We start from the raw sequence: 26,328 nt of genomic DNA on the forward strand, positions 1-26,328 counted from the left end.
TCTAAATTAAAAATGCTAATACAGCATATCTAGAATTAAAAATAGTTTTATTATTAAACTAGAGGCCTGGTACACAAAAATTTGTACACTCAGGAGGAGATCCCTCTTCCCAGTCTATGCCCTCTTGCAGTCCAGGAGCCCTTGGGAAATCTCCACTTGGGGGATCAGACCTAAGTTTGCAGTCAGACATCCCTCTGGCAGACCAGGAGACCTCAAGAGATGTCTGCCTGATGGCTTAGGCCCACTCTCTATGGGTATCAGACCTAAGCCACAGTTGGGCATCCTTACACTGCGAAGGTGGCGGGAGAGGCTCCCACCACAGCTGCTGCACTGGCAGCCATCAGCCAAGCTTGTGGCTGAGCAGAGCTCCCTTCCCCTGTGGGGGTGCACTGACCACCAAGGGGGCAGCTCCTGTGTCGAGTGTCTGCCCCCTGGTGGTCAGTGCACATCATAGCGACCAGTCATTCTGCTGTTGGGGTCAATTTGCATATTACCCTTTATTATATATGATACTATAATAATTTATAGCACTCAAATTTTTAAACTTCTAGGAAAATTAATCACCTAAAAATTTCATGTAAAATTGAAAATAGAATAAATTTAAATGATCAAATTCCTATCTTTGTGAGGATTTACCTCTTTTATAAAGAAATTTAGTCTTATTCAATTGCATCTACTACCGTGTTTCCCCGAAAATAAGATATCCTCTGAAAATAAGACCTAGTGCATGGAAAAATAAGACATCCCCTGAAAATAAGACCTAGCGCATCTTTGTCTTATTAATATGAGACACTGTCTTATTTTCAGGGAAACAGGGTAGTAGTATACTAGTATGTATCTTTGTCTTACAATATATTATTGTTTCTGTGATTGTGTCAAAAATAAGAAAGTATTTTAAATATAAAAGGGAACTGAATCCTTTTGGAAATATAATTTCACATTATTATTCATGAAAATACTGAAGCTTATTTAGGCAGATGAATCTATTAAAATGCATACAGCTTAGAAGGATAAGGTCACAATTTCATTTTCCCTTTAATATTTCACTAAAATTGTTTTTCTTGGTTGGGTACCATCTTTCTACTTTCATATTCCTCTGTTTTGAGCAACCTGTTCTATAGCCTCTATGTCACTAGCTGTCAAATTTTACATCAGATTCACATAAAGCATTGATTAAAAATACCATTTTGCTCTGCCAGCATAGCTCAATGGTTGAGGGTTCACCTATGAACCAGGAGGTTATAGTTCGATTCCCAGTCAGGGCAAATACACAGGTTGTGGCTTGATCCCCAGTCTGGAGCATGAAGGAGGCAGTCGATCAATGATTCTCTCTCATCACTTGTATTTTTATCTCTCTCTCCCTCTCCCTTCCTCTCTGAAGTCAATAAAGAAATATATATATATTTTAAATACCATTTCTTGAGCCCAGGCCAGGTCACTCATTTGGTTAGAGCATCTTTTCCATATGCCAAGGTTGGGGGTTCCATCCCTGGTCAGGGCATATACAAGAACCAACTAATGAATGCATAAATAAGTGAAACTACAAATCATTGTCTCCTTACCTCTCTCTCTCTCTCTCTCTCTCTCTCTCTCTCTCTCTCTCTCTCTCTCTCTCCCCTTTTTTAAAAATAAACAAACAAATAAATAATTCTTTAAATATTATTTCTTGGGCTTCAGCTCCTGGTTCTGATTTATTAGGATGGGGTCAGGCCCAGAAAACTCAGTTTTAAATGGTACCTCTGATTATTTCAATTTAGGGAATTGGTGGATCACAATTGAAAAAAGTGTTCTTCATGAAAAAAAAAAAAAAAACACTCTTAAAAACTATCTGTATTTGGGATGATTAAGAAACTCATCAAAGAGTTTTTAATTTTGATTTATTATCTGCCAATTAAATTTTCATACCATCCATTTTATGTCTCTCTGCTTAAAAATTATATATTTTATTTTCCACCAATCTTTGACTCCTGGATCAATATTTTTAATTCTTTGCCCTTCATGATTAACTTCATTTTAATTTAATGTCTTATAATAGTTTTAAACTTCTACAAGATTTTTATGTATCTTGAATGAATTTTCTCTTTCCCTCACTGAAAAGCAAGTGTTCCATCTGAAACCACCCAGTGCAATGTTGTACATTCTATAACTGATCAGCAAATATTAGTACCTGACTATGCATCTCAATAAGATTCCACAACAATTCTAAGGCTCTCTAGTGGAGGTTTCCCATTTTGTATGACTAACATTAAATTTTTAAAATATATTTTCAGAAATTCTTTGTTTTGCCTAATCCATCAATTAACTGGCTTCTTTTTTATGTAGACAGAAGAAAATTTTATCACACAAAAAAAATTATTCATAGTTTTTAGAACCAAGAAATCATGGTTCTAAAAATTAAACCAATTTAATTTTAATATTAGCTTATCATACTTTTTTTTTAGCAAGAAAAAGATATTCATTGAAAAAGCCTAGTTCCTAAGTGTTAATAACATAAAAAGAAATTTACATTCTAATATCATGTGTTGATATTTTTCATCAGATTAAATTAATGGTGAACCATTAGAGTAGCACATGACTTCTGGAATATATTTGTAAATATTTGTCTCTTTAGTTAACAACACAACTTGGTTTTTTACACAACCGACAAAGCATTTATCCATGCCAAAAGCATTTCAAAGCCACAATCTTTTAAAGAACTAAAATTAAAACAGAGTATAAACAGATAACTATTAACTAGGCATGTCTATTTCAAACAATGGAACAATCCTGTTCAGTATTCAAAATTAAAAAAAAAATCATTTCAGTACCTAGAACTACTGGCAATTGATTAACTTATTACCAAAAATAAAAATGGACATTAATATAAACAAAAAGAATATTTTTCAAGTGCTCTTTCTCAGCTATTCTCCCTCCATTTTAACATCCCTTAAACACATCCAGAACATAAATCATTTTCTGATGTTAATTCTCAGAGGCATCATACATTGGCCTAGTGCTTGAAGTGGTAACCACACTCAAGCACTTTGAATATATTTATTAAAAGATAAAACACAAGAAAAAGACCTTTAGAATAAAATGACCTGGTTACCAAAGTGTGCACTATAGATTACATTAAAAATATGAATGTTTCCACAGTCATTGAAAGTAGACATTTTCATTTCATCTGCTCATATGGCAAATTATATGGGTCATGAAACCAGTATTAAAATAAATATGCTCTGTCTTGAGCAACACTATTTTGTTAATTCTGTATTTTCCATGCTTTGAAAATGGAGAATGCATTTGAATTATTCAAGAATATTACTGAGTACCTCTTAGATATCAAAGGTTTTTAATACAAAAATGCCTCTGGTCCTCATATGACTAAAGGACATGTTTACTCAGAGGTTATGTTACCCATTTGGAGAGTTAATCAAACATTATTTTTTATGTTCAATTGTACTTATTCCTCTTGTCATTTCAGGGTTCAATAAAGCCTCTTCAATTACAAAGAAATGGACAAAAAAGAGGAGGACTCAAGTAAGTATATTTTAATATTTATCAGTGATCTTACAATGACCAGGTTATAAAAAATTTCTTCAAAACAACACCAACAAAAATGATCAAGATGATAGGCACAGATTTTTTACACTTAAAATCCGCAATGTCAGTTTATAAAGTTGGTTGATTGGTGGTCTGGTTTTACTATGCCAATGAAGTCATTTGTAATTGGAAAGAATAAAATAGATCTATGATTATACATGGTGGGACTTTATTAATAAATTTACACAGATAATTAGCTAACATTTGCTTTGTAAGGTTAAAGAAAATGTATTATATTTCCAGTCATTACAATGCCAAATGCCATATTTTGGGAGACCAAAAAAAAAAAAAAAAAAAAAAAAGTAGATGTGTTAGTTGTAAATTTAGTCACTCTTGTAGATACTCATTTACATTTTTTTAATTGATTTTTTTACAGAGAAGAAGGGAGAGAGATAGAGAGCTTGAAATGTCGATGAGAGAGAAACATCGACCAGCTGCCTCTTGCACACCCCTTACCGGGGATGTGCCCGCAACCAAGGCACATGCCCTTGACCAGAATCGAACCCGGGACCTTTCAGTCCACAGACCGATGCTCTACCACTGAGCCAAACTGGTTTTGGCCTCATTTACATTTTTAAATTTAGAATAAACATACTTCAACATTCATTCAAAGAGTTATTCTCAATTAAGTTTTAAAACCTAAACCTGGAATTATGAGAAAATCATCACAATAATAAAGACTACTGAATTTCCTAATCTGTTCAATGTGGGTCGCCTTCACCCTAAAAGTGTCATTTGAAATTCTTAGCAGATACCAGGCTAAGGTGGTTCCACTCAACACATACCAAGGATGTGCCACTCCTGGTGCCTGCAAGAGGAGTGTGGGGGGGAGGGGAGTGTTACAAATTAGCACAAAAGACTTTAAAAAGCTTGCCCTACAATTGCAAATCAAATCAGAACAAGGACAGAACTAGTGAGGTTTTTCCCCTCTTACCTTCTCAATCTAAATAAGAAACACAGTCAAGTGGGCAATCAAAGACACCTCCACTTTTCTAGTATAATAAAGTGGATTATTCCACACAGGAAACCACCAGTTCAACATGAACTTTTCCCAGGGATTTCATGCTTGCCTTTGGTATTTATGCATAACAATGACACGTCAAGTAATCACACCACAGAAAAGGTGGTTAAACAAAAGGCCTACTTGTCTCTTAAGTACATGATGATTTGGCAGGGATCAGCAGTTCACATTACACCATTAACACAAGCATAACATGTGGTTTAGCAAGAATTTAAAAGGCATGAGGAAAGGAAACAACAAACGCCTCCAGAGCCAATGTCCGCAAATACAGTACAATGACCTCCACGTCTTTATTTCTGGAAAAATGATAAAGCAAACATTTCCCTCCTCGCCCCCCCACCCCCCCAAAAAAAACAAAAAGACCAAAAAAAAAAAAAAAAAAAAAAAAAAAGACGTAAGATATCCTATGCTCACCTCCATAGATCCAGAAAATGTGGCATATTCTCTCCTCTTCAGTCATGGAGCTCCAGGGATCTTGGCTCAAACAGTGGAACCCTAGTCCTGCCTACACATCTTCATCATGAACCATAGGCTCTCTGTGCTCTAACAAGCTAAAGGCTCAGAGTGCCCGAGGAAAAAGTTACCCTCAATAGGAGATGTTATCAGGACTGAGGGTCAGGACAAGAATAGCCATGACACAGAGGCAGTGGAAACACTGCTACTGCAGGTAATCTGGTCAGCAACAACTGGCCGATGCAGAAGACTGACCAATGTGATAATTGGGCTTAAAAAGGTGATTTGACCAAAAGTTAGTATTTCCAGTTATCATTTTATAGCTGCTGCTAAATTCAGTGTGCTGCTGCCCTGGACAGCCCTGCCCCCGACCCACCTTAGGTAAAATCTAGTAAATTTGTGAGAAGTTAGGAAAACCTAGATCCAACAATTGAGGATTCTTCAAAATAATCTATTTTATCCTTCATCCCCTGGCATGAAAATGTAACCTGACAAACTAAACATCTTTTAAAGAGAAAGATAGTGTAAATCACTCAAAATCCAAGCCTTAATTTTTTCAGAATCTATTTCAAAAGCATGCTCACAGGGGGAAATAAAAGTCGGACAAGCAAAAAATAGAACATAACAAACATCAGAAGCCCAACCTGGGGGAAGACAGAGGCAAAGTAACAGAAGTGTGATTATACCATGTTTGACATGCAGATTCTTTCTTATGCATACACTAGAGGCCTGGTGCACAAAATTCATGTATGGGGGGGTGCGGGGGGAGTCCCTTAGCCTGGCCTGCACCCTCTCGAAATCTGGGACCCTTGGCTCCTAACCAATCATCTGCCTGCCAGCCTGATCCCCCCTAACCGCCTCTTTCTGCCTGCCTGATCACTCCTAACCTCTCTGCCTGCCTGCCTGATCACCCCTAATGGCTCTCCTCTGCAGGCCTGATCACCCCTGACTGCCTCTGCTTTGGCCCTGCCACCATGGCTTTGTTTGGAAAGATGTCCAGTCTAATTAGGTATAGATATTCATATTGAATTATATTTTTAAACTGTGGCTTATATACATTATACATATGCACCAGACATTTCAATCTTTCCAACTTTGTAATATAAAGCCATGTGAACTCAAAGCAAAAAAACAGAATGCAAAAATGTAGAAAAAATAAGTGGATTAAAAATAAGTTTTTAGAAACAAATGAGAGTTTAAAAAAATTGAATATACAGAAAATATTGATGACTGAGGAGCCCTGCTTTTAACCAAATTGTTGTTGAGACCTACTTATCTATTTTCTTTTTTTTTTTTTAATAAATCTTTATTGTTCAGATTATTACAAATGTTCCTCTTTCCCTCCCCCACCAATTGCTCCTCTCCACCAGGTTCCCACCCCATCCTCTGCCCTTTCCCCATTCCCCATTGTCCTCATCCATAGGTGCACAGTTTTTGTTCAGGCTCTTCCCGCACCCCCACTCCTCTTCTCCCCGAGAATTGTCAGTCCACTCCCCTTCCATACCTCTGATTTTATTATATTCACCAGTTAATATTGTTCATCAGGTTTTTTAATTCCCTTGGCTTATAGTTTCACTTGTTGATAGTTACGTATTTGTTGATCATAATTTTTATCTTTATCTTCTTCCTCTTCCTAAAGAACCCCCTTCAGCAATTCATATAATTCTGGTTTGGCGGTGATAAACTCCTTTAGCTTTTTTTTTTATTTGTGAAGCTCTTTATCTGGCCTTCGATTCTGAGTAATAGCTTTGCTGGGTAGAGTACTTTTGGCTGTAGGTTCTTGCTATTCATCACCTTGAATATTTCTTGCCATTCCCATCTGGCCTGCATGGTTTCTGTTGAGAAATCAGCTGACAAACGTATGGGTGCTCCTTTATAGGTTACTACCTGCTTTTCTCTTGTTGCTTTTAATATTCTCTCTTTGTCTTTTGCTCTTGGAATTTTAATTATGATGTGTCTTGGTGTGGTCCTCTTTGGATTCCTTTTGCTTGGGGTTCTGCGGGCTTCCTGGACTTGAAAGTCTATTTCTTTCCCCAGGTAGGGGAAGTTTTCTGTCACTATTTTTTCCAGTATGTTCTCGGTATTTTGCTCTCTCTCTTCTTCTGGGACTCCCATAATTCTGATGCTAGTTCATTTGAAATTGTCCCAGAGGTTTCTTACACTATCTTCAACTTTCTGGATTCTCTTATCTTCTTGCTTCTGTGGAGCAGTGTCCTCTGGCTCTTTGTGTTCCAAATCTTTGACTTAATTCTTACGATCTTCCATTCTGTTTTTAGGACTCTCTATAATATTTTTTACTTCAGACAATGTATTCTTTATTTCTAGTTGATCCCTTTTCATATCCTCATAGGTCTCGTTTATTTTATCGGCCTTTTCTAAGAAATTCTTAAAAAACCTTATAAACGTGGTTTTGAACTCTATATCCAGTTGCTTCTTGTCCTCCATTTCTTTTGTTTGTGATCTGTTTTCTTGTCTCAGCATTTTCACAGCTTCCCTGAGTTGGTAGGATGGCTTTGTGTGCTAAGGTGTCCTATATGGTTCAGTGGATCAGCTTCCCAGTTACCTGAGGTAGACAATCTTGGTGTAGCTCTTTGTGGGCTGTGTGTGCAGTCTTGTTGTTAAGCCTTGTTGTTGTTGGTATCACTGGGAAGCGTTGATCTCCAAGTCAATTGGCTATGAGGATCAGAAGTGTCTCAGCTAGGAGGGTTTCTGTATTCGCTTGTATGGGGCAGAGTCTCGGGGTGGCACAGACAAGCTTTGTTGAATCCTGCACTATTGGTTGCAGGCGTGCTCACCTCTTTGGTATAGGTGCAGACAAGCTTTAGATTCCTGTCTGTCCCTCCCTCGGAGAGTCCTATTCGCGGTGAACGAGAAGGCTAGCCACTGGAAGGGCTTCTGTGCTCCACTTGGATGGGGCGGAGTCTCGGGTGGTGCAGACAAGCTTTATTCAGCTCCTCCCTCCAAGGGTCTGATTTTTGAGTCCCGCAGTAATGGCCACTGGCTTCACATACCTCCGAGAGATCTCTGCCCATTGCCTGACAGTCTGGCCTCTCCCTGTCTGGGGCCATCTATCAGAGCAATAGGGTGGTTCTGTTTCCATCCCAAACCAGAAAGCCAGCCGCGCGTTAGCTGTCCGCCCTCTCTGTGCGCAGGGAGTAAGCCTGTAGCGAACTCGGCCCGCTCTCTCCACGCTCCGCAAGCAAGCCAGCAGCGCAGTCAGGCAGCTGCCTTTACGCGCACACAGTTCTCAGTACCTTCACAGTTTCTGAGGCTCAGTGTGCCTTCCCTCTCCTTCCCAGATGGTAGAGCCTCCTCTCAGCCAGCTGTCCTGCGCTTCAGGGCGATGTTTCTCCCCTGTTTTCAGTTCTAAATTCAAATTTGTTGTGGTAGGCTGCATTCGGGTGTCTATCCTATGCCGCCATCTTGGTTTCTTTATCTATATTCTTTAAGTTCAAATGTTTTTTATTAATATATGAATTATCAAGAGTTTGAGACATGTAGCAGTATGTACTCACATGCCTTTTTACATAGGTTCATTACATAAATAATTGCTAAGGATTAGAATAGATGAAAAGCCCAGTGTACTGGTTTCCTTTGGCTGCTATAAAAAATTACCACAAACTTAGCTTAAAACAGCAGGACTTTATTCTCTCATAGTTCTAGAGGCCAGAAGTCTGAAGGCAAGGTCTAGACAGGGTTGTATTACCCCAGAGGCTCTAGGGGAGAATCCATTCCTCACAACTTCCATCTTTTGGTAACTGCCAACATTCCTTGACTTGTGGCCTCATCATCCCAATCTCAACTACTATGATCTCTTTGTCCCCTCTGAGAAACTTCAGTTTGCTCTTAATGTCTTTCAACTGATTGGATCAGGCCCACCCAGATAATCCAGGATAATTTCCCCTTCAAAGATCTTTAATCATATTTGCGAAGACCCTTTATTCAAAGAAGACAACTTTTATAGATTTCCAAATTATAATAGGGTCCAATATCTTTCTGGGGAAGCAAAGCATTTTTTCAATCTACTATACCTCGTATTCACAGTAATTCTTTTAAATTTTACTTGAATCTGACTATTTCTTACTGGAATGGTAGCAGTCCCCATTTTTACATGTCTATTTTAACCATCCAAAGCTTAGTTCTCCTGTTTAAATGCCCTCATTGTTATCTAGATATCTTTCATTTAAAAACATACTAGGATCACCTCCCCTAGCCAAAAGTGATTCTGCTTGCTCTATTTCCAGTTTGTTGCTTTGTCTTGTGCCTCCATCTATGTGATAAGATTCTGAAAGTCATCCTTTTTCATCTTAACCACATGCAATTGATCCCTGAACCCTATTGGTACCACTTAGTTCATTTCAATAATCCTGAGCTCCCCATTCCAACTCTGAATGTTCTTGCCTTAGTTGATACTGGAGGTGACAGAGCTTAGCTCCTAGGCTCCGTCCTTGATCTTGGCTCACCTTCTATGCTTTCTCTATTCTGTTGTCATTGTAATCTTTCTAAAACATTCTAAATCTGATCATCTTACTCCTCTACCTAAAAATTCTGCATGGCCACACCACTCTCAGATTTAAATTCAAATAGCACATGCAGATAAGGCCCGTCTTGATTTGTAGTCTACCTAACCCCTACAACCTCATCTTGTATTTTTATACCATCCCCTCTATGTATCCTTAGCAGCTTTTTCCCAAGTATCGTGATATCTTTTACTTCTATGTTTTGGAACATGTTACAGATAACTATCTTGCCACCCCAAAGAACCAGCCAACTTCCATTTATATTTGAGAATTCTGCCAAGAGAGCATCTTGTTTAAGAATGAATATCTAGCCCAGCAGTGTGGTTCAGCGGTTGAGTGTTGACCTATGAACTAGGAGGTCACGGTTTGATTCCCTGTCATATGCCAAGGTTACAGCACAATCCCCTATAGAGGGCATGCAGAAGGCAGCCTATCAATGATTCTCTCTCATCATTAATGTTTTAATCTCTCCCTTTCTCTCTGAAATCAATAAAAATGTGTATTTCTAAAAATGCATCCCTATACTCTTTAAATAAATGAACTATATCTCCATAATGCTATTATTTAGAAAATAATGCATTTCTTTCAGTAGCATCCCCCAATTCATTTAGTGTTATACATGTCTTCTACAAATTTGCAAGACCCCTGTTCCCAGCTCCATAACATTTATACTATATTGTGATCTAGTGGCTCATCTGACTGCTTAAGGGCAGGGCTGTCACATTAATACTCCCATTCTCCTCCACCAGTATGATGTCTGGCACAAAGCAGATACTCAGCAAATACTTACTGGATGAATGACTGAAATGCTATAATCCTTTGATGGTTGAAACCAATTCTATAAATCCAGCAGAAGTTAAGTGGGTATAATTTGCTACTTAGAAAGCAAGTTACTTTTAGGACTGAATTACTATTAGGACCAACAACACTAGCCTTTAAAATGCAAAGCAGAGGCAAGTGAATGTAATTGTGTTTTAAAATGGTATAATCATTTCCAGTAAAATACAGCCTTTGTCCTCAAGTTGAATTCAAGGAGTTAGTTCATATTTACCAATCTTCTTACATGGATGAATCATCATCCTGCTGCTATAAGCTGTGTTTGATCAGCTTTAAAGCATTTTTTCTAAGAGCTCCTGTCCTTTCAACATAAGCTCCATTAATTTTTTTGGCTTCCACATTACAGAACAAATAATACACTGAACATGTCCTTTTTAGTGGGGTTAAATCTTTCATTATAATACTTAAGACCAGCACCCACATGCAACAGAAGAGTCTTCATTTCTTGGTGTCACCAAATAAATAAACTTTCATTTTTCCTCATTTTCAAAGCTTCTCCACAAAGGGTAAGAATCATTCTTCACAGGATGATATTTCTAACCATATTTTCATTCATTGTCAAAATAACAGAATAGTTCATAATGTTAATTGTTCTTAACTGGAAGAGAATAAAGACCAGAAGAATTGTATCCAAGTAATATGAGCAAACTTTAGAGGTCAATCTATTCATTATTTTCATAAAAGAGTAGGTCTCCTGGCATAGGATGCCTGAAATGTCATCCCACCATTTACCAGGGAAGAGAGAGAAGTGGGAGAAAAGGGATAAGGGATCCTTCTTGCCTCTCCTGATCGAGTGGGAAAGGAATGAAGAGTCTCACTTGGTCACTCCCAGTTTTCTATCTGGTTTGGTTAAGGAGGAGAGATTACATCTAAATAACTTCCACTACCCCACTGCCATCATTCCCTGCCCCTCTCCTTGCTTGTCATTTTTTTAAGAACTTTATAATTTAGGTTTTGTTATGTTATCCTTTTACTGTCTATCTCCACTAGGAGGCTGTGAGTTTTTGTGGGGCAGTCCTGTGTTTCTCTCCTTACTAAACCCAATGCCTTACACATTCCAGGAATGCACCAAATGTTGGGTTGAAATCTGAAGGATCATGCTGCCTGGTATAAAAAAATGTATGCTAGGGCAGAAGCTCCAAGTGGGGCAGATCTTGAATAAAGCAGGACTAGGCAGGGCAGGAGAAAACATAAACTGGTGCCTGCTCCTGGCTGACAGTAAGGAACAGCAGCCTTAGGAGAGGAAAACATCCCCCTCAAGAGCTCCTCATTTTCTACTCATTTTCTTCTTAGTTTGGTTTTATTAACAGGAACACAGCAGTGCTAATTTCAAAGTAAATATATTCTGCTCACATGGCATTTTCGTTTACTTAGACTCGCTGACCATCTACGCTGTCACGTTGCTTTGGAGAAGGAATCACTAAGGCTTATAAATAACTGACTCGAACATTATTGATGATGATGATAATCTGTCTCTGATGTCCATTGTCTCTTCTCTCCTCTCTTTCACCTTCTCACTCATCTGTCTTCCCTTCCCCACCTCCTTTTTATCTTCACTCACACAAGCATGAGCATGCGCGCACACACACACACACACACACACACACACACACACACACCTTATATTTTTCTCTGAAAACAAAAATATAAATATAGCTAGTCTCATATCCAGTTACCAGTCCTAGAGTTATACTTTAATAATAATGATGGGTCAGACATACTGAACTCACACTATCCCTACTGAATCCTCTCCATTTCATTAAAAGCCTAGTTGAGGCCTTATTTGCCTATGACTGGTCGGTCAAAATAGCCAGGTAATTACAATCCTTATTCCTTTTGTTCATTCTGCATATACCAGTATCTCATAACTGCCTCTAAAGCATTACTTTTTTTTTTTTTTATCATGTTATTCTTTTTGTTTTACACCATTTTCAAGGGAAGTGGATAAAGTTTGCTTTCCAGGATCTCCATACTACGATCCTAATCACCTTCCTAGCTTTACTTCCCACTTCCCAGTAAGGACCCTTCACAGAAGCTCTTTAAGATCATTTCATCATTTCATGGGGACACCTGGAACCAACCTACCTGTGTAGGAAGACACAAGGAAGAACTCGTATTAGTTCTTCCTTGTGTCTTCCTTTCTTTCCCAGTCACCCGTTTGTGACTAAATCTGGCCCTAAATTCTTGGTAAAAACTTTTCAATCACTTCATGAATTAAGGTTCCCTTCCTATACTCCTTCAGCATCTTGAATGAACACATGCATTTGTGCAATGGTTTCACAATTTTTCTTTTACATTTCCTATGTAAGCCTCATAAGAAATCTATAAATCAGGCAATATGAGAAAGTACACTTTTTGAGGAGGAGAAAGGTTTGCAGTGATGTGAAGTGACTTCACATCAAACTCACAAAGCTGGAAGGTGGCAGAGACTATCTTCAAGCCCTGGCCTTCATATGCCAAGTTAAATCCATATTTGGAATTTACTATAATCTGACTCAGGTTGGTAATTATTTGCATCCATTTTTTGCTATCCTCCAAAGTAGATTATAAGCTCTTGCTATGTAGAGAAACTTGCCCCAGTGCATCAAAATGCACAATATGAGAATTCAAGGAATATTTAATTGAATGATTCTAAGAGTAGTTAATCCTTCACCCCATTGAAGAAGCTTCAGTGATCCCTCTTTTCCTCTGATGTCCAATATTACATTCTGAACCCTTGACTGAACACTGTGATAAACTACAATAGACAGTCTATTATTTCATTTCTTGAATCAACTCCTCCCAAAACTAAGTGCAAATTCCCTGAAGATCGGTAATTTTGACAAATAAGAGAAAATCAGCTGGCATTTAAATGTTGGCCAAGTTGGCCTGGAGCTGTGGAATAAAAAGTGGAAAAAAACTGTATTTCTAAAACTCATCATAAGTTGAGTCATATGGCACACTTGCTACACATACATGTATCTCGGATTCAGGCTCAATACTTTTTCAATCCTATGTTTCTTAATCTTGATTCTTATTGAACATATGATCCTAGAAAGCATGCCACAAGACAATGAGCAAGTGGCAAAGTGACATTGACTAACGGCTCACCAACAGACCATGCTGTTGTGCTAATCACTCTGTGTGGTCACGACTGCTTGTGATTCATACCGCACATAAATTTCCTGCTGGCAAAATTCTCCCAAGAGTGTGAAAGAGGATTAAATATTTCCCTCTTTAAAAGTGTTCCACAAAGAGCTTTGACAACATCCAAATCTGGAAGTCACTAAAGAAGGATAGGGCACTTGGGAGGAGAATTTAAATAGTCGGTAGACTTCAAGACAGGGAAAGAGCCTCATCCCTTAGAACTGAGTTGAAAAGGTACTCACAGGCTCTCCCCGCGGTCCATCCTGCCCCGGAGCACCTGGAGGGCCTGCTTCTCCCTGTGAGCAGTAAGAGGAAATAAAGAATTCCATTTTCATCATGCTTGTGAAATAACTGTATGCATTATATTACATATTAAAGCAAAACAGAAAAATAGAAATTACTCCTAGATGATTGATATTAACTTTTCCTGGAATCAAATAACTCTGCGATTCATAAAGTGACTATATAAATAGTAAATCTATACATGACAGTGGGTGGTTAAGTTATAAAAAATTATGTACTGTGTAGACTAGGACAGTACTCTTATCTTTCAAGTAAATGTGACCAAAGTTTACATCAATCCTTTTAATATTTATTTTTATTTTCACTTTAAAATTGATCAGCCTATTAGATCTAATTTGACCTTGCCTCCCAAGAGTTGCATACTTTATAATCTACAGCAGTGATTCTCAAACTTTAGCTTCATCAGAACCACCTGGAGGGTTTGTTAGTCTGCAGATCCCAGAGTTTCTGATTCTATAGGTCTGGAGTGGATCCCAAAAACTTGCATTTCTAACAGGTTCCCAGGAGGTGTTGTTACTTGCTGGTCTTGGGACCGCACTCTGAGAACCACTGCCCTAGCCTAGATCTCAAGAGAGAGACTTACACACACTTTCTGCTCTTACAAGTCACTTTATCTGTGATCTACAATGACGTTACACAGCTTTACACTTGGCACTGAATTTACAATGGCCAGGTTGTTGAACAGGTGTCTTATTTGTGTAGGAGTTATTTTCTTGACTTGCACATTCTTTAAAGGCAGAAAACAATGAGATTTCCTTAATCACCCACAATATTTAGAATAGTGTTGAACAGAATGTAAGGCTATATATGACTGAATGTCCCCTTCTTTACAAACACTGAGGTATCTCAAGGAAGAGGGAATGGCCTATTTATTCTTAAATGCTAAATTTCAAATGGGTAAATAAAATGGAAAAAAAAAAAACTTTTGTGGAGAGCTATAGCATTTGTAGTTGGAAGAGTATGCAAGTTAGTTATGATGAGAGTCAATAATCTTTACCTAGGAGTGTTCTCTTCATTTTCTTAATCATGTTCCATTGGGAGATAAAATAATGATTCCTGATTAGCCATTTTCCTTAACATAATCAAATGCAGTATACAACTAACCTGTAAAATTCAGTTTTGTAACCAGAAGTTAGCCTGATCACTTTATTACTTTCATGATCTGGAGAAGTGCATACCTGCACACCAATTTGTTTGGCTGGTGGAAAATGGCACAGAGCATGCCTTTATCTCTAAGTTATCATTTTGCTATCTTATTAACTTCTTTCTTGATAAAAAGAAATAATTGCAAAAATGTCACATTACACATTATTCCTCAACCCAATTTCTACAGCTAATGTCAAAGATGATTTATTCCACCACAAACCAGCTATTTTTAAGAAGGCAATTTAACCAAAACAGACATATAAAACATGCATTGGATGGGTATCACCTTTCATGCCATGGTCCTTACTCACACAAAAATAAAAGGATGGAAAGTAATTTAGTTTGTGACCATGGCAAACTTTAAAATCAGGTGAAAGATGTGTGACCATTATGATATAATTTAATTTTAAGGAATATCCTTACTTTGCTATTAAACTATATTTTGACTTTGATTTTGCTGCATGGTTTATTCTTTATATGTAAACAAATCTCTAGCATGCCAGAGGTTATTCTGAAACTATAAGGCTTGGAAGCATCTCCTGGCTGACCAAATTAACAGACATGAAGTTCAGGCAGCATAATGCATGGACAGGATCACAGAAACTAGCCCTGGGATTCTAGTTCTGCCATGCAACTGACTGCACTTTCCAGTCAATTCTTTAAACTCTCTTAATCTGATCTCAATAATGTCTAAATAACATTAGCATTCCCAATTTCATAGGTCTTTTCATTAATTAAAAAATTAGAGTCTTGCCCTGGCTGGTGTTGTTCAATTGGTTGGGCATTGTCCTGGGCACTGAGAGGTCACTGGCTTGATTCTCAGTCAGGGCACATGCCTGGCTGCAGGCTTGATTCCCAGTGGAGGGCGTGCAGGAGGTAGCTCTCTCATAGATGTTTTTCTCTCTCTACCCCCAGCTCTCTAAAAATCAATAAAAAATGTATCTTAAAAAAATAAGAATTTTTGCAAAAGTGCCTTGCATAGCTCTAAGCACAGAAGGGAAGGTCCATAAAAGTTAGCTACTCCACTGCCACCAAAATGGTTGGGGTTTTCACAGTCCATTACTTTTATGATTCATTTTAGGATTTAAATGTTTTATATTTGTACTCCTGTGGTTTGGCAATATAATTTAGGTAAAATTAGTATTTTTAAAATAAGGTCAATATTTTAATTTATCTAAAATGCATAAAACCGGTAAAATCAATAATTTAATCATTCCCTATATTTGGAAAATGTTATGTGGCTATAATTTAAAAAAAAAACACACAATTTGGTGAGAGAAATTTTCATTAGTTATTAAATTATGGCTATAAAATGATGTACAAATTATCTAATCTCTCCATTCTTTAGTTTCCTCAACTGTAAAAGGGTAAAAATTTTTCACTTACAATTCATAATGATTTCTGATATTAATGAGTAAATGCATATAAAATTCTGGGGAAAGAGCCAGGCATGTAGTAAATATCCAATAAACTATATCCTTAATTATAATCTGTCCTTTTCTGTGTTTGCTCCTTTTCAAATCCAGATTAAACACCGTGTTTCAGTATTTCAATGGCTCCCTAATTAAATTCTTACCTCTTTACTTCACTGTTCAAATGCTTCACTTGCTTATGCAAACACCAGGCCTGACTGAAATCAAACTGAAAGCTTCTTCAGACCCACTATTGGGCTTCTGAGTATAGACGTGGGAGGGACAAAATAGTACAATAGTCACTCAGATGCTAACTCCCAGCTTCAACTAGACTTCAGTGCAGCTTCTATATTTATTTTCTTGATCTCCTCTCTGCCATAGTTTCCACACAAATATATAAAAGTTATCCAATCAACAAAAATTGCCTTTCTTTCCCATCTCTCAACAGGTGGCAACTCCACTTTTTTTTTTTTTTTTTTTTTTAGAAAACAAGTCAAACATCTTGCCACCAAACCAATACATTTACCTGCATTTGCATTTTTTACAGTGAAATCACTGTCTCTCCTACAATCCAAGATAATCTTCCAGCTCTGTTCAATATCCCATTCACTTCCCATTCTGAATGAGATGGAGTTCTAACCTAGATCGAACTACTTGCTGGCCTTCTACTCTTGGATGTGCCACAAGAATCTTAAATGAACATATTATACTTCTTACCTCTCCACCCACTCAACAGAAGATACAGTAAACACTTTCCAGTAAACAATTTCATTGTTTAAAGTAATTTATAACTTCACTATACATAAAGAAGGAGATACTCTAAGAAGCCTAGCAAGCCACTCAAACTTTTACATCCTGCCTCCTATTGTAAGTCTAAATATATATGACATTTCAAACTGCAAATAATTGGCAGACAGTACCCAAACAAAACTACTGAAAGAGAAAATATAAAATGAAAATCAAAACTTTTCAGTAAGTTCCCCTCACATAAAAATAAACATAAAGCAGAAGAAAATTGTAAAAAAGTGCTGCAGCCTAGATTAACATTATAAAAGCATTTTCAGATGTTAAAAAAGGAATATATAAAATAATTAAATTAATTCAAGAAATAAATTGAAAAGACAAAATCATCTTGGATATATATGACTAGAAACCAAAGGGAAATAGATTTAATTTTAAATTTAAAAAGGCACCGAGGAGTCTCAGCTGGGTGGCTCAGTTGGTTGGAGCATCGTCGCATATACCAAAAAGGTTGTGGGTTTGATTCCGGGTCAGGGCACATACCTAGGCAGAAGGTTGATCCCAGATCAGGGCATGTACAGGAGACAAATGATTGATATTTCTCTCTCCTCCCACTTCCTCTCTCTCTAAAAACATATCCTTAGGTGAGAATTTTTTAAAAATAAGGCATCAAGGGGAAACTAAACTTAGCCCATAAAAATCAAAATTTAAAAAAGATAAAAAGAATGAGAAACTGAAAGAAACAGAAGACAACCAAAGAAGTCTCAACACACCTAATCAACCAAAGCAATGTAAAAAAAAAAAAAAAAAAAAGGTTCTATTTAAATATAAAATGCAAGAGAACATTCCAGAATGAAAACACTGAATCTACTTATTAAAAGTATTTTGGAATACCTGAAATTCTTAATTCTGATACATAAATTATTATGCTATTGGACTTTAAACATTAAGTTAAAAATAAAAAACATTAAAATTAAAAACTCTCTGAACTTCCGTACAAAAACACAAAGCCACTTACAAAGGAAAGACGTTTAGACTGGCATCAGAAATCTACATGACAGTAGCAGAGCAATATTTCCAAGAAATTCAAGGGAAAAAGGTGAGATAAGGGTTTTATAATAGATGGCAAAGTTGTCATTCAAGTAATAAGAATATAGAAGAATATGTTACAATATAAGAATTTAGAGAATACTGTATTTACAAGACCTATAAAACGAATACAGTCAAAAAGAAGAATTTTCATCAGACTTAAGTTATGATGATGAAATATTGGTCAAGGAATTGGTGATGAACACTAAATATATTTAACTGCTGATCTGAAAGAAAGGTGAGCAAAGACTAGAAAAATAGTTTCTAAGTATTATATGATCTGAAAAAGTATAAGTGATATAATTAAGCAAATAAGGAGAACAGAAAGGGGAAAGTAGAGTAAGTTCATTAATTATAACATAGATAATATGGTTATCATTTAAAGTTAACAAAACAAAACAAAGATTAGATGCCTAAGTAAGGTAAAGGGAGACTAAGGGGATTCTGAAGTGTTTATAGACTACAAAGGGCATTAATATAAAGACCATGCATAGTTAGTACTGCTATATGGTATATTTGAAAGTTATTAAGACAATAAATTCTAAAAGTTCTCATCACAAGAAAAAAATTTTTCTTTATATTTTTTGTATCTATATGATTGAATGTTAACTAGCCTTATTGTGGTGATCATTCACAAAATATGTAAATCAAATCATTATGCTGTACACCTTAAACTTACATAGTTCTGTATGTCAAAAACCTCAATAAAACTTAGCAGGGGAAGGAAGACAATCAGAAAATAAAACATATTAATCTTCATAAGTCTCTAAGAAAACAACAGAACAGATGGAGAAAGAAGCATAATAAATATAAGATAATGAATGTACTAAGTATAACAAAATTCTAACATAAGTATTACGACAAAGCCCAATTCTATTAGCCTGGGAATAAAAATAGATTCAATTAATGTCCTAAAAGAAAAATATTTCAAATTGCTTTGAAAAAGCAGAGATCAACTTTATGCTGGACATGAGAACTAAAATAAAGTGATTCGAGAGCTAATGCTAACACGATAGGATAGGTAAAGGTCTAGTAAGCAAATAAAGATGATCAGAAAAGAGAAATGCAATCTTGTTATAATTCAGTGTCAAATTCAAGCTAAAAATTAATAATGGAGACAGAAAATGTAATTTTAAAATGCTAAAGTCATAATTAAACATGAAGATGTAACAGTTATAAATATCTATGCAACAAATAACATAACAAAAAACACCTTCATGAAACAAAAGATGGCACTAATAGGATATCATCATACCAATAGGACACCACCCTGCCCCAGACATACAACCCAGCTATTCTAGGTATCAATATTCCATCCCCAAATTAAAATATACCCAACTCAGGTGTCTATAAGAATACTCATATCGCCGGCACCGGTTTGGCTCAGTGGATAGAGCGTTGGCCTAAGGACTGAAAGGTCCCGGATTCGATTCCGGTCAAGGGCATGTACCTTGGTTGTGGGCACATCTCCAGTAGGGGGTGTGCAAGAGGCAGCTGGTCGATGATTCTCTCTCATCGACGTTTCTAACTCTCTATCCCTCTCTCTTCCTCTCTGTGAAAAATCAATAAAATATATATTTTTTAAAAAGAATACTCATATCAACATTATTCTTAACCATCAAATATAGGAAGCAAGTCAAATGTTCATCAATTGATGAATGAAAATAATAAATGTCATATATCCAAATGAGTAAATACTGCATGATTACATCTCATTGAAATTATATGAGTAGTATAAATAGTGACAGAAAGCAGAGCAGTAGTTGCCTAGTTCCAAAGGGTAGGGTTAGTAATTAACTGCCAAGGAGAATAAGAGAACTCTTTGGGGTTACAAAAATTCTAAAACCTTAAATTTGGTGGTAGTTACACAAAATGAGTAAATTTTATTTATATATAAATTGTATTTCAATAAAGCTATAAAAATTACACTATTTACAATACCATCAACAATATTATACACTTGGGGAAACTAACAAAATATATACAATATCTTTATAAAGGAAACTATTAAAATTTTAGAGACATTTAAATAGGACCTAGATAAATTAGAAATATACTATGGATAAAATAAAGACAAACACATAGACGACTATTTTCCCTTTTCTAACCGTGTGATCAAATTTAGTATTACCAATAATAGGACAGATATTATGTGCCTTCTACTGGAATGTAATAGAAAGCATAAATCATCACTTCTATTGTATTGCCAAAACATTTATTCTGAATGTAATCATAAAGATAACATTCAGACAATCTCTTTAATATTGATACAATAATAAAAGGGTTCACCTTTAGATTTAAAGAGTAAAAAGTCGCTCTAACTGGTTTGGCTCAGTGGATAGAGCATCAGCCTGCGGACTGAAGGGTCCCAGGTTCGATCCAGTCAAGGGGACACATCCCCAGTGTGAGGTGTGCAAGAGGCAGCTGATCGATGTTTCTCCCTCATCAATGTTTCTAACTCTCTATCCCTCTCCCTTCCTCTCTGTAAAAATATCAATAAAATATATATATATTTTAAAAGAGTAAAAAGTCAGGTAATCTGTGATAGGTAATTTTATGTGTTAACAAAATATATGTATTAATATTATGTAAATAGGCAATAGTGCCCAGAAATTTGGTCAAATACCAGTCTAGATAGTTCTCTGAAGGAGTTTTTAAAGATAGGATTAATGTTTAAATCAGTAAACTTTAAGTAAAACAGATAACCCTTAATAATGTGGGTGGGATTTATCCAATGGGCTGAAGACTTCAAAATAGGCAAATCCAGGCAGACAGAAAGTAGGTTAGAGGTTGCATAGGCCTGGAAATGGAGGAATAATAGCTTGGGGAGAAATAGGGAGTGACTGCTAATGGGTATAGGATTTCTTTTTGAGGTGATGAAAATATTTCAAAATTAGACTCTAGTGATGATTGCATAACTGAAAATATACTAAAAAACATTCCATTGTTCTGAAACCTGAAACTATTAGGAGACAGAGCTAAAAACTTAAGCCTCTAAGCAACCAAACAAACCCATCAGAATGGCTTTTCAAAGATGTCAACATTTTAATACCCTGAAATTTTATTTCTAACAATAAGAATTCACTATAGAGTCAAAAGTAATGTAGTATCATTTTTAAATCACAGTAAAATAACTTTTGGCTCATTAAGGTTTACACCAGTGTCACATGAGAAGAAGTCAAATATTGGTACATTTTTCTAATGTACATTCATAAATTACGTAAGTTGTTTTGTCTTTGTGTAAATACCTTATAACCAGGACTACCCATTAATCCATCCTTTCCATGTCGTCCTGGTTCTCCCTAAAAAATAAATACATTTATTTTAATATATTTTGCAATAATTTTTAAAGAAATATACTAACAGATAATTTTTATTCAAAGCAAAATATGCAAAAACTTTTTCTGTCAGACTCACAGCACGTCCAGGAAGGCCAGGAAAACCAGCATTACCCTTTTCACCTTTTGCACCCTGCATTAAAAAGAGAACACTTAAAAAACAATCCTTACAATACTCTCTTAAACTTCCAACTCAAACTTAAGTAGGAAAGTAAGTTCACCTCATTATGGAGTGACAGAATTCATAGAACTACCATTTGTGTTAGCTTTGCAGCTTATTGGTGGAGCATTATTTTATCAGGCTAGTGGACAAAACATAAGATATTGAAAATATTGATGGATGCAGAATTATTATAAGCATCGAAACACAGAAGCTACATCTTGGAAAAATTAAAAAGGCAATGAGTATTTTATTTATTTTTAAATATATTTTTATTGATTTCAGAGAGGAAGGGAGGAGAGATAGATAGATCAATGATGAGAGAAACTCATTGATTGGCTGCCTCCTGTAGGACCCACACTGGGGAATGAGCCTGCAACCAGGTAATGTGCCCTGACCGGGAAACAAATCATGACATCCTGGTTCATAGGTCAGTGATCAACCAATGAGCCACACTGGTAGGACAGCAAGGAGTATTTTAAATATATACAAAAAATATAATCTTCCTTCAATGTGAAGAAATAGGAAGGCCCATAAATCAATTGTCAATGGACATGCAGCTACCACTCCCAAGGAATTTTTATTTTAAAAATTCAAAATGATCAATAAGACAATGTATTCTCATAGAATATCATGCAAAGTAATCACCAGTCATTATTTTATTTTCTCATTGTTTTAATAAATCCCCTGAGCAACAGGAATAAAACTAATTGCTATAATGGTGGGCTTGGACCAAATTCAAGTTTTCTATTTCCATTACATTGAAAGTTCAAAATGGATACTTTGTTTTGTGATCCATTCTTACCTTTTTGCCATAAAATCCAGGTGATCCTTTATCTCCTTTGGGGCCCATTTCACCCTAAAAGACAAAATACAAATATTGAATTTTAGAGATCTATGAATATTTTCCTCAGAGATTAAAGAAAAAGCAATACCAATCATAAACAAAAGGATTTAATATGCCAACATCAAAATAAAATAGAAATAAAATATTTTAAACTTTGCTTACAAAAGTTGTAGTCTCAAAGCTTTATTAAAAAAAAAAATGGCAGGGTAAGGGGCAAAGGGGAGATATTAACCAAAGGACTTATGTGCATGCATATAAGCCTAACCAGTGGTCATGGACAACAGGGAGTGGGCATACAAGGGGAGGGGTTTGAGATGGGAAGGGGGGGATGAGGACAATTATGTGACACCATCATCAATAAAGAAATTAAAAAAAAAAAAGAGTCCTGCAAAGAAAATCATTAAAAAAAGGCAAAATAAGGACAGTTCATACTATAACAGTGCCTACAGTGTAGGACTTATAGTTAAGAGAATTTCTATATAATAAAGCTCATAAATTTTAAACACTTCAATATTTATGACTGGAAATTTTAAAGAATGTTGGAAAAGCCTTATGTAACTATATTAATCTTAGCTTAATCATTTATTTTAACATATAAATAAATGCTTTACATATGAACATTTACTATTTATAACACATTTGTGATATAAAGCTTGAAATCTGAAACAATATATGGCATTGCTGAATTTAAAAAGACCAGATTCCTCCACCTTTGATCCTGGCATTCCATGAAGCCCAGGAAAACCAGGAAGTCCACGGTCACCCTGAAAATAAAACTGAAATTAATGAAAGAAAATACATTTCAGCTTAAAAAGTATCAGCATATATTTCTTCAACATTATTCTTTTCAAAATCTATTGAAAATAAAACTGTGAACAGTTAAATGTATATCTACATTAAAGTCCTCTATCTTTGAAAGATTAATGTTCATTTATCCTGTAATCCAATCCCCACCTTGATTTCTCCCACCTACATGCAATCTTCCTTATGTTCCCTTCTTAATTTCAAATGCATAAAAGAAGCTGTAAAACTGTTATAGAAGGGAGCATTTGAGATCTTGTTCTTTGGCATATGTCATCAGTTTGGTTCAAATAAATTGTTATAAAAATTTGCTACAGGTTTGGATGTTTCTTAAATAACAAATCTATTCACCTTTTACCATCCTATGTAATAAAAGTCTAATATGCAAATTGTCCCCTTAACTGGGTGTTTGATCAGGGGGCAGGGCTGGCCAGCCAACTGCCTATAGTCCCAATCCGCGGTGGATCTCATACTCGATTGGTCCCCTCACCTTGGTCAGGGCGGGCCAGACAGACCCCACCCATGCACGAATTCATGCATCAGGCCTCTATAAAATATATTTGTATCTGGGAACACAGCTGCCCAACTAAAGACTATATTTCCCAATCTCCTTTACAGTTAGCCATAGCCATGTGAGTAAATTCTTGCTAATAGAATGTGTATAGCACTATGATATACAACTTCCACATTATTGATTAAAAGGAAACTATTGCTATGACTTTTCTTTCATTCTTCCCATCAGATCAGAATGCTATATGATAACGACTAGTGATATAGCCTTGACTATGTAGAAGAAAACACTCTAAGAGAGATTAGAACAAAAAGAGGGGAAAACATGAGCCCCCTGAATGAATTCTTAGACAATGAATTATATAAAAAACATTTTTCTCATTGATGCCACTGCATTTTGAAGTTTGGGGAGGGATTGATTTTTTTCAGTATAAACAGGAATAGAATTTTTAAAAATCTGTTTCATTATTATTTATTTATTTATTTATTTTAGAGAGAGAAAGGGATAGAAAGAGCGAGTTCACCCTTGACTAGTTTTTCACCAGAGATTAAAAACAATTTGGAGTATGTATGTATTTGTCTAGCAGAAGGAGAAAAGACCCATTAAAAGCACATACATTCTAGAGTTTGTCAACATAAGAAATATTTTTATGGTTTTATTTAACCCAAGTTGTCAACACACCAGGAATCAAGATCTCAAATGCTCCAAAAAATGATAGTTTTGCAATTTCTTTTGTACATTTGGAATTAGGAGATAAAGTAAGGAAGATTGCATAAAGTTGGAAAAAAGCAAGGAACAAGTTAGTTAATAATACCATGTGTTCCTGTAAGGGTGGTCATGACACCCAGGGGTCTAAAAAGGAGGGTCACTCCGGCATTCCAAAGGTGTGTTAACCAGATGCACAAGAACAATGGACAGGACTTGCTTAACGCAATATAAAATATGTACCTTCATGTACATAAGCAAGATTGTTAAGTAAAATAAAAAGGCATGGCAGCCACATTAACATCCAGCAGTTTAGGGGTCTGGGGAGAGAAAGGGTAGCAGAGAAACTTAATGAACAAAATGGTTAGGAATATTGAGATAGTATCTACAAAATATAAAACACGAGAAAGTGTGATCCAAACACATTATACTCAGCCAAGTTCTGGTCAAGATTTAAAGGTAATTAGTAGCAAAAGAGGTAAAGTGAAGCCAAAGTTTATCCACAATGAACATGTAACGTGAAAGACAAATAAATGTTCTTGTGTTGGCCACTGAGTCATTGGGTCATCTGTTACTGCAGTACAGCTTAGCTTAAATTACCTTAATATAAAAAACTGGTATAGTAGAAAGAGGAGGCTTCCAAAACTTCAATATTAAAATATATATATGGCACTGTTTATATGGGGTTATGGACTGAGCAGTGAAAAACAGTTATTGGAGGTTGGAAAAATATTTATTCATGTAATGCTATGGTGAATATTTAAAATTTTCTTATAATAACTTGCAAAGGCAAATAATGCATCAAATGAACTTGTAACTAGAGTAAAGAACTGAGAAAACAATGTTAGTATCATTAACTGACTGGTATTGGCTTACTTTAACAAGGTACTATAAGAGATGAAAAAAAATTGGCCAGTTTGCAAGTAGTAAGTAAAATAGGTCACATCTAAAAGTACTGGGATTAGAAGATGCAACTTTTTATTCATTTCTAAGAGATAAAAAAGTTCAATTAAAACTCAGCCTCTGTGAAGGACCAAATCAAGGGTATGAGTATAAGTAACATTCTTAAATTTTCCAAATCAATTAAGGTGGATCCACTAATAAGTCCTTTCAAGCTGCACATAATGCCTAGAAAGAGAAAAAGAAAAGAAAAAAAAAAAGCTAAGGATGGTCCTAGAAGGTTTGGCTCAGCGGATGGAGTGTAGGCCTGTGGACTGAAGGGTCATAGGTTTGATTCCAGTCAAGGGCATATACCCACATTTCAGGATCAATCCCCAGTGTGTGGTGTGCAGGAGGCAGCCAGTCAATGATTCTCATCATTGATGTTTCGATTTCTATCTCCCCTCTCTCTGAAGTGAATAAATATCTATACATTTTTTAAAGAAGCAAAGAATATAGGGAATGTCTGATAAATTCAAGTCTCCTATCATTAATTATTAATAATTAATGTAGAGAGGACCACAGCTAATACAGGATTATATGTTTGTGTTGTTTTTTATTGTTGTTGTTTTTTGTCTTTTAATCCTTACCTGAGAATATTTTTCCATTGATTTTTAGAGAGAGTAGAAGGGAGGGGGAGAGACAGAAAGAGAGAAACATCGATGTGAGAGGGACACATCAATTGGTTGCCTCCCTCATGGGTAAGAATTAAGCCTGCAACTGAGGCATATGCCCTTGACCAGAATCAAACCCAGGACACTTCAGTCCTCAGGCTGGCGCTCTATCCACTGAGCCAA

At 36.0% G+C, this 26,328-nt stretch overlaps 1 protein-coding gene across 3 annotated transcripts in view; it reads right to left on the reverse strand.

Annotated features, from left to right (window-relative positions):
• Positions 1 to 26,328, reverse strand: part of COL21A1 (collagen type XXI alpha 1 chain) — a 164,125-nt gene that overhangs the window by 28,194 nt on the left and 109,603 nt on the right. For 2 of the 3 annotated variants that reach the window (XM_084889133.1, XM_084889132.1), the window contains 5 exons: positions 23,286 to 23,339; positions 22,534 to 22,587; positions 21,648 to 21,701; positions 21,479 to 21,532; positions 13,782 to 13,835 (listed from right to left, as the gene is read on the reverse strand). In XM_084889133.1, coding sequence (XP_084745259.1) covers positions 13,782 to 13,835; positions 21,479 to 21,532; positions 21,648 to 21,701; positions 22,534 to 22,587; positions 23,286 to 23,339 — 270 coding nt within the window. Of the gene's footprint in view, positions 1 to 13,781; positions 13,836 to 21,478; positions 21,533 to 21,647; positions 21,702 to 22,533; positions 22,588 to 23,285; positions 23,340 to 26,328 lie in introns of those variants that run through there. The other variant, XM_084889134.1, reaches the window with a different exon arrangement.

The sequence above is a fragment of the Pipistrellus hanaki genome, assembly GCF_964339955.1.
Source record: "Pipistrellus hanaki genome assembly, chromosome: 7".
Lineage (NCBI taxonomy): Eukaryota > Metazoa > Chordata > Mammalia > Chiroptera > Vespertilionidae > Pipistrellus > Pipistrellus hanaki.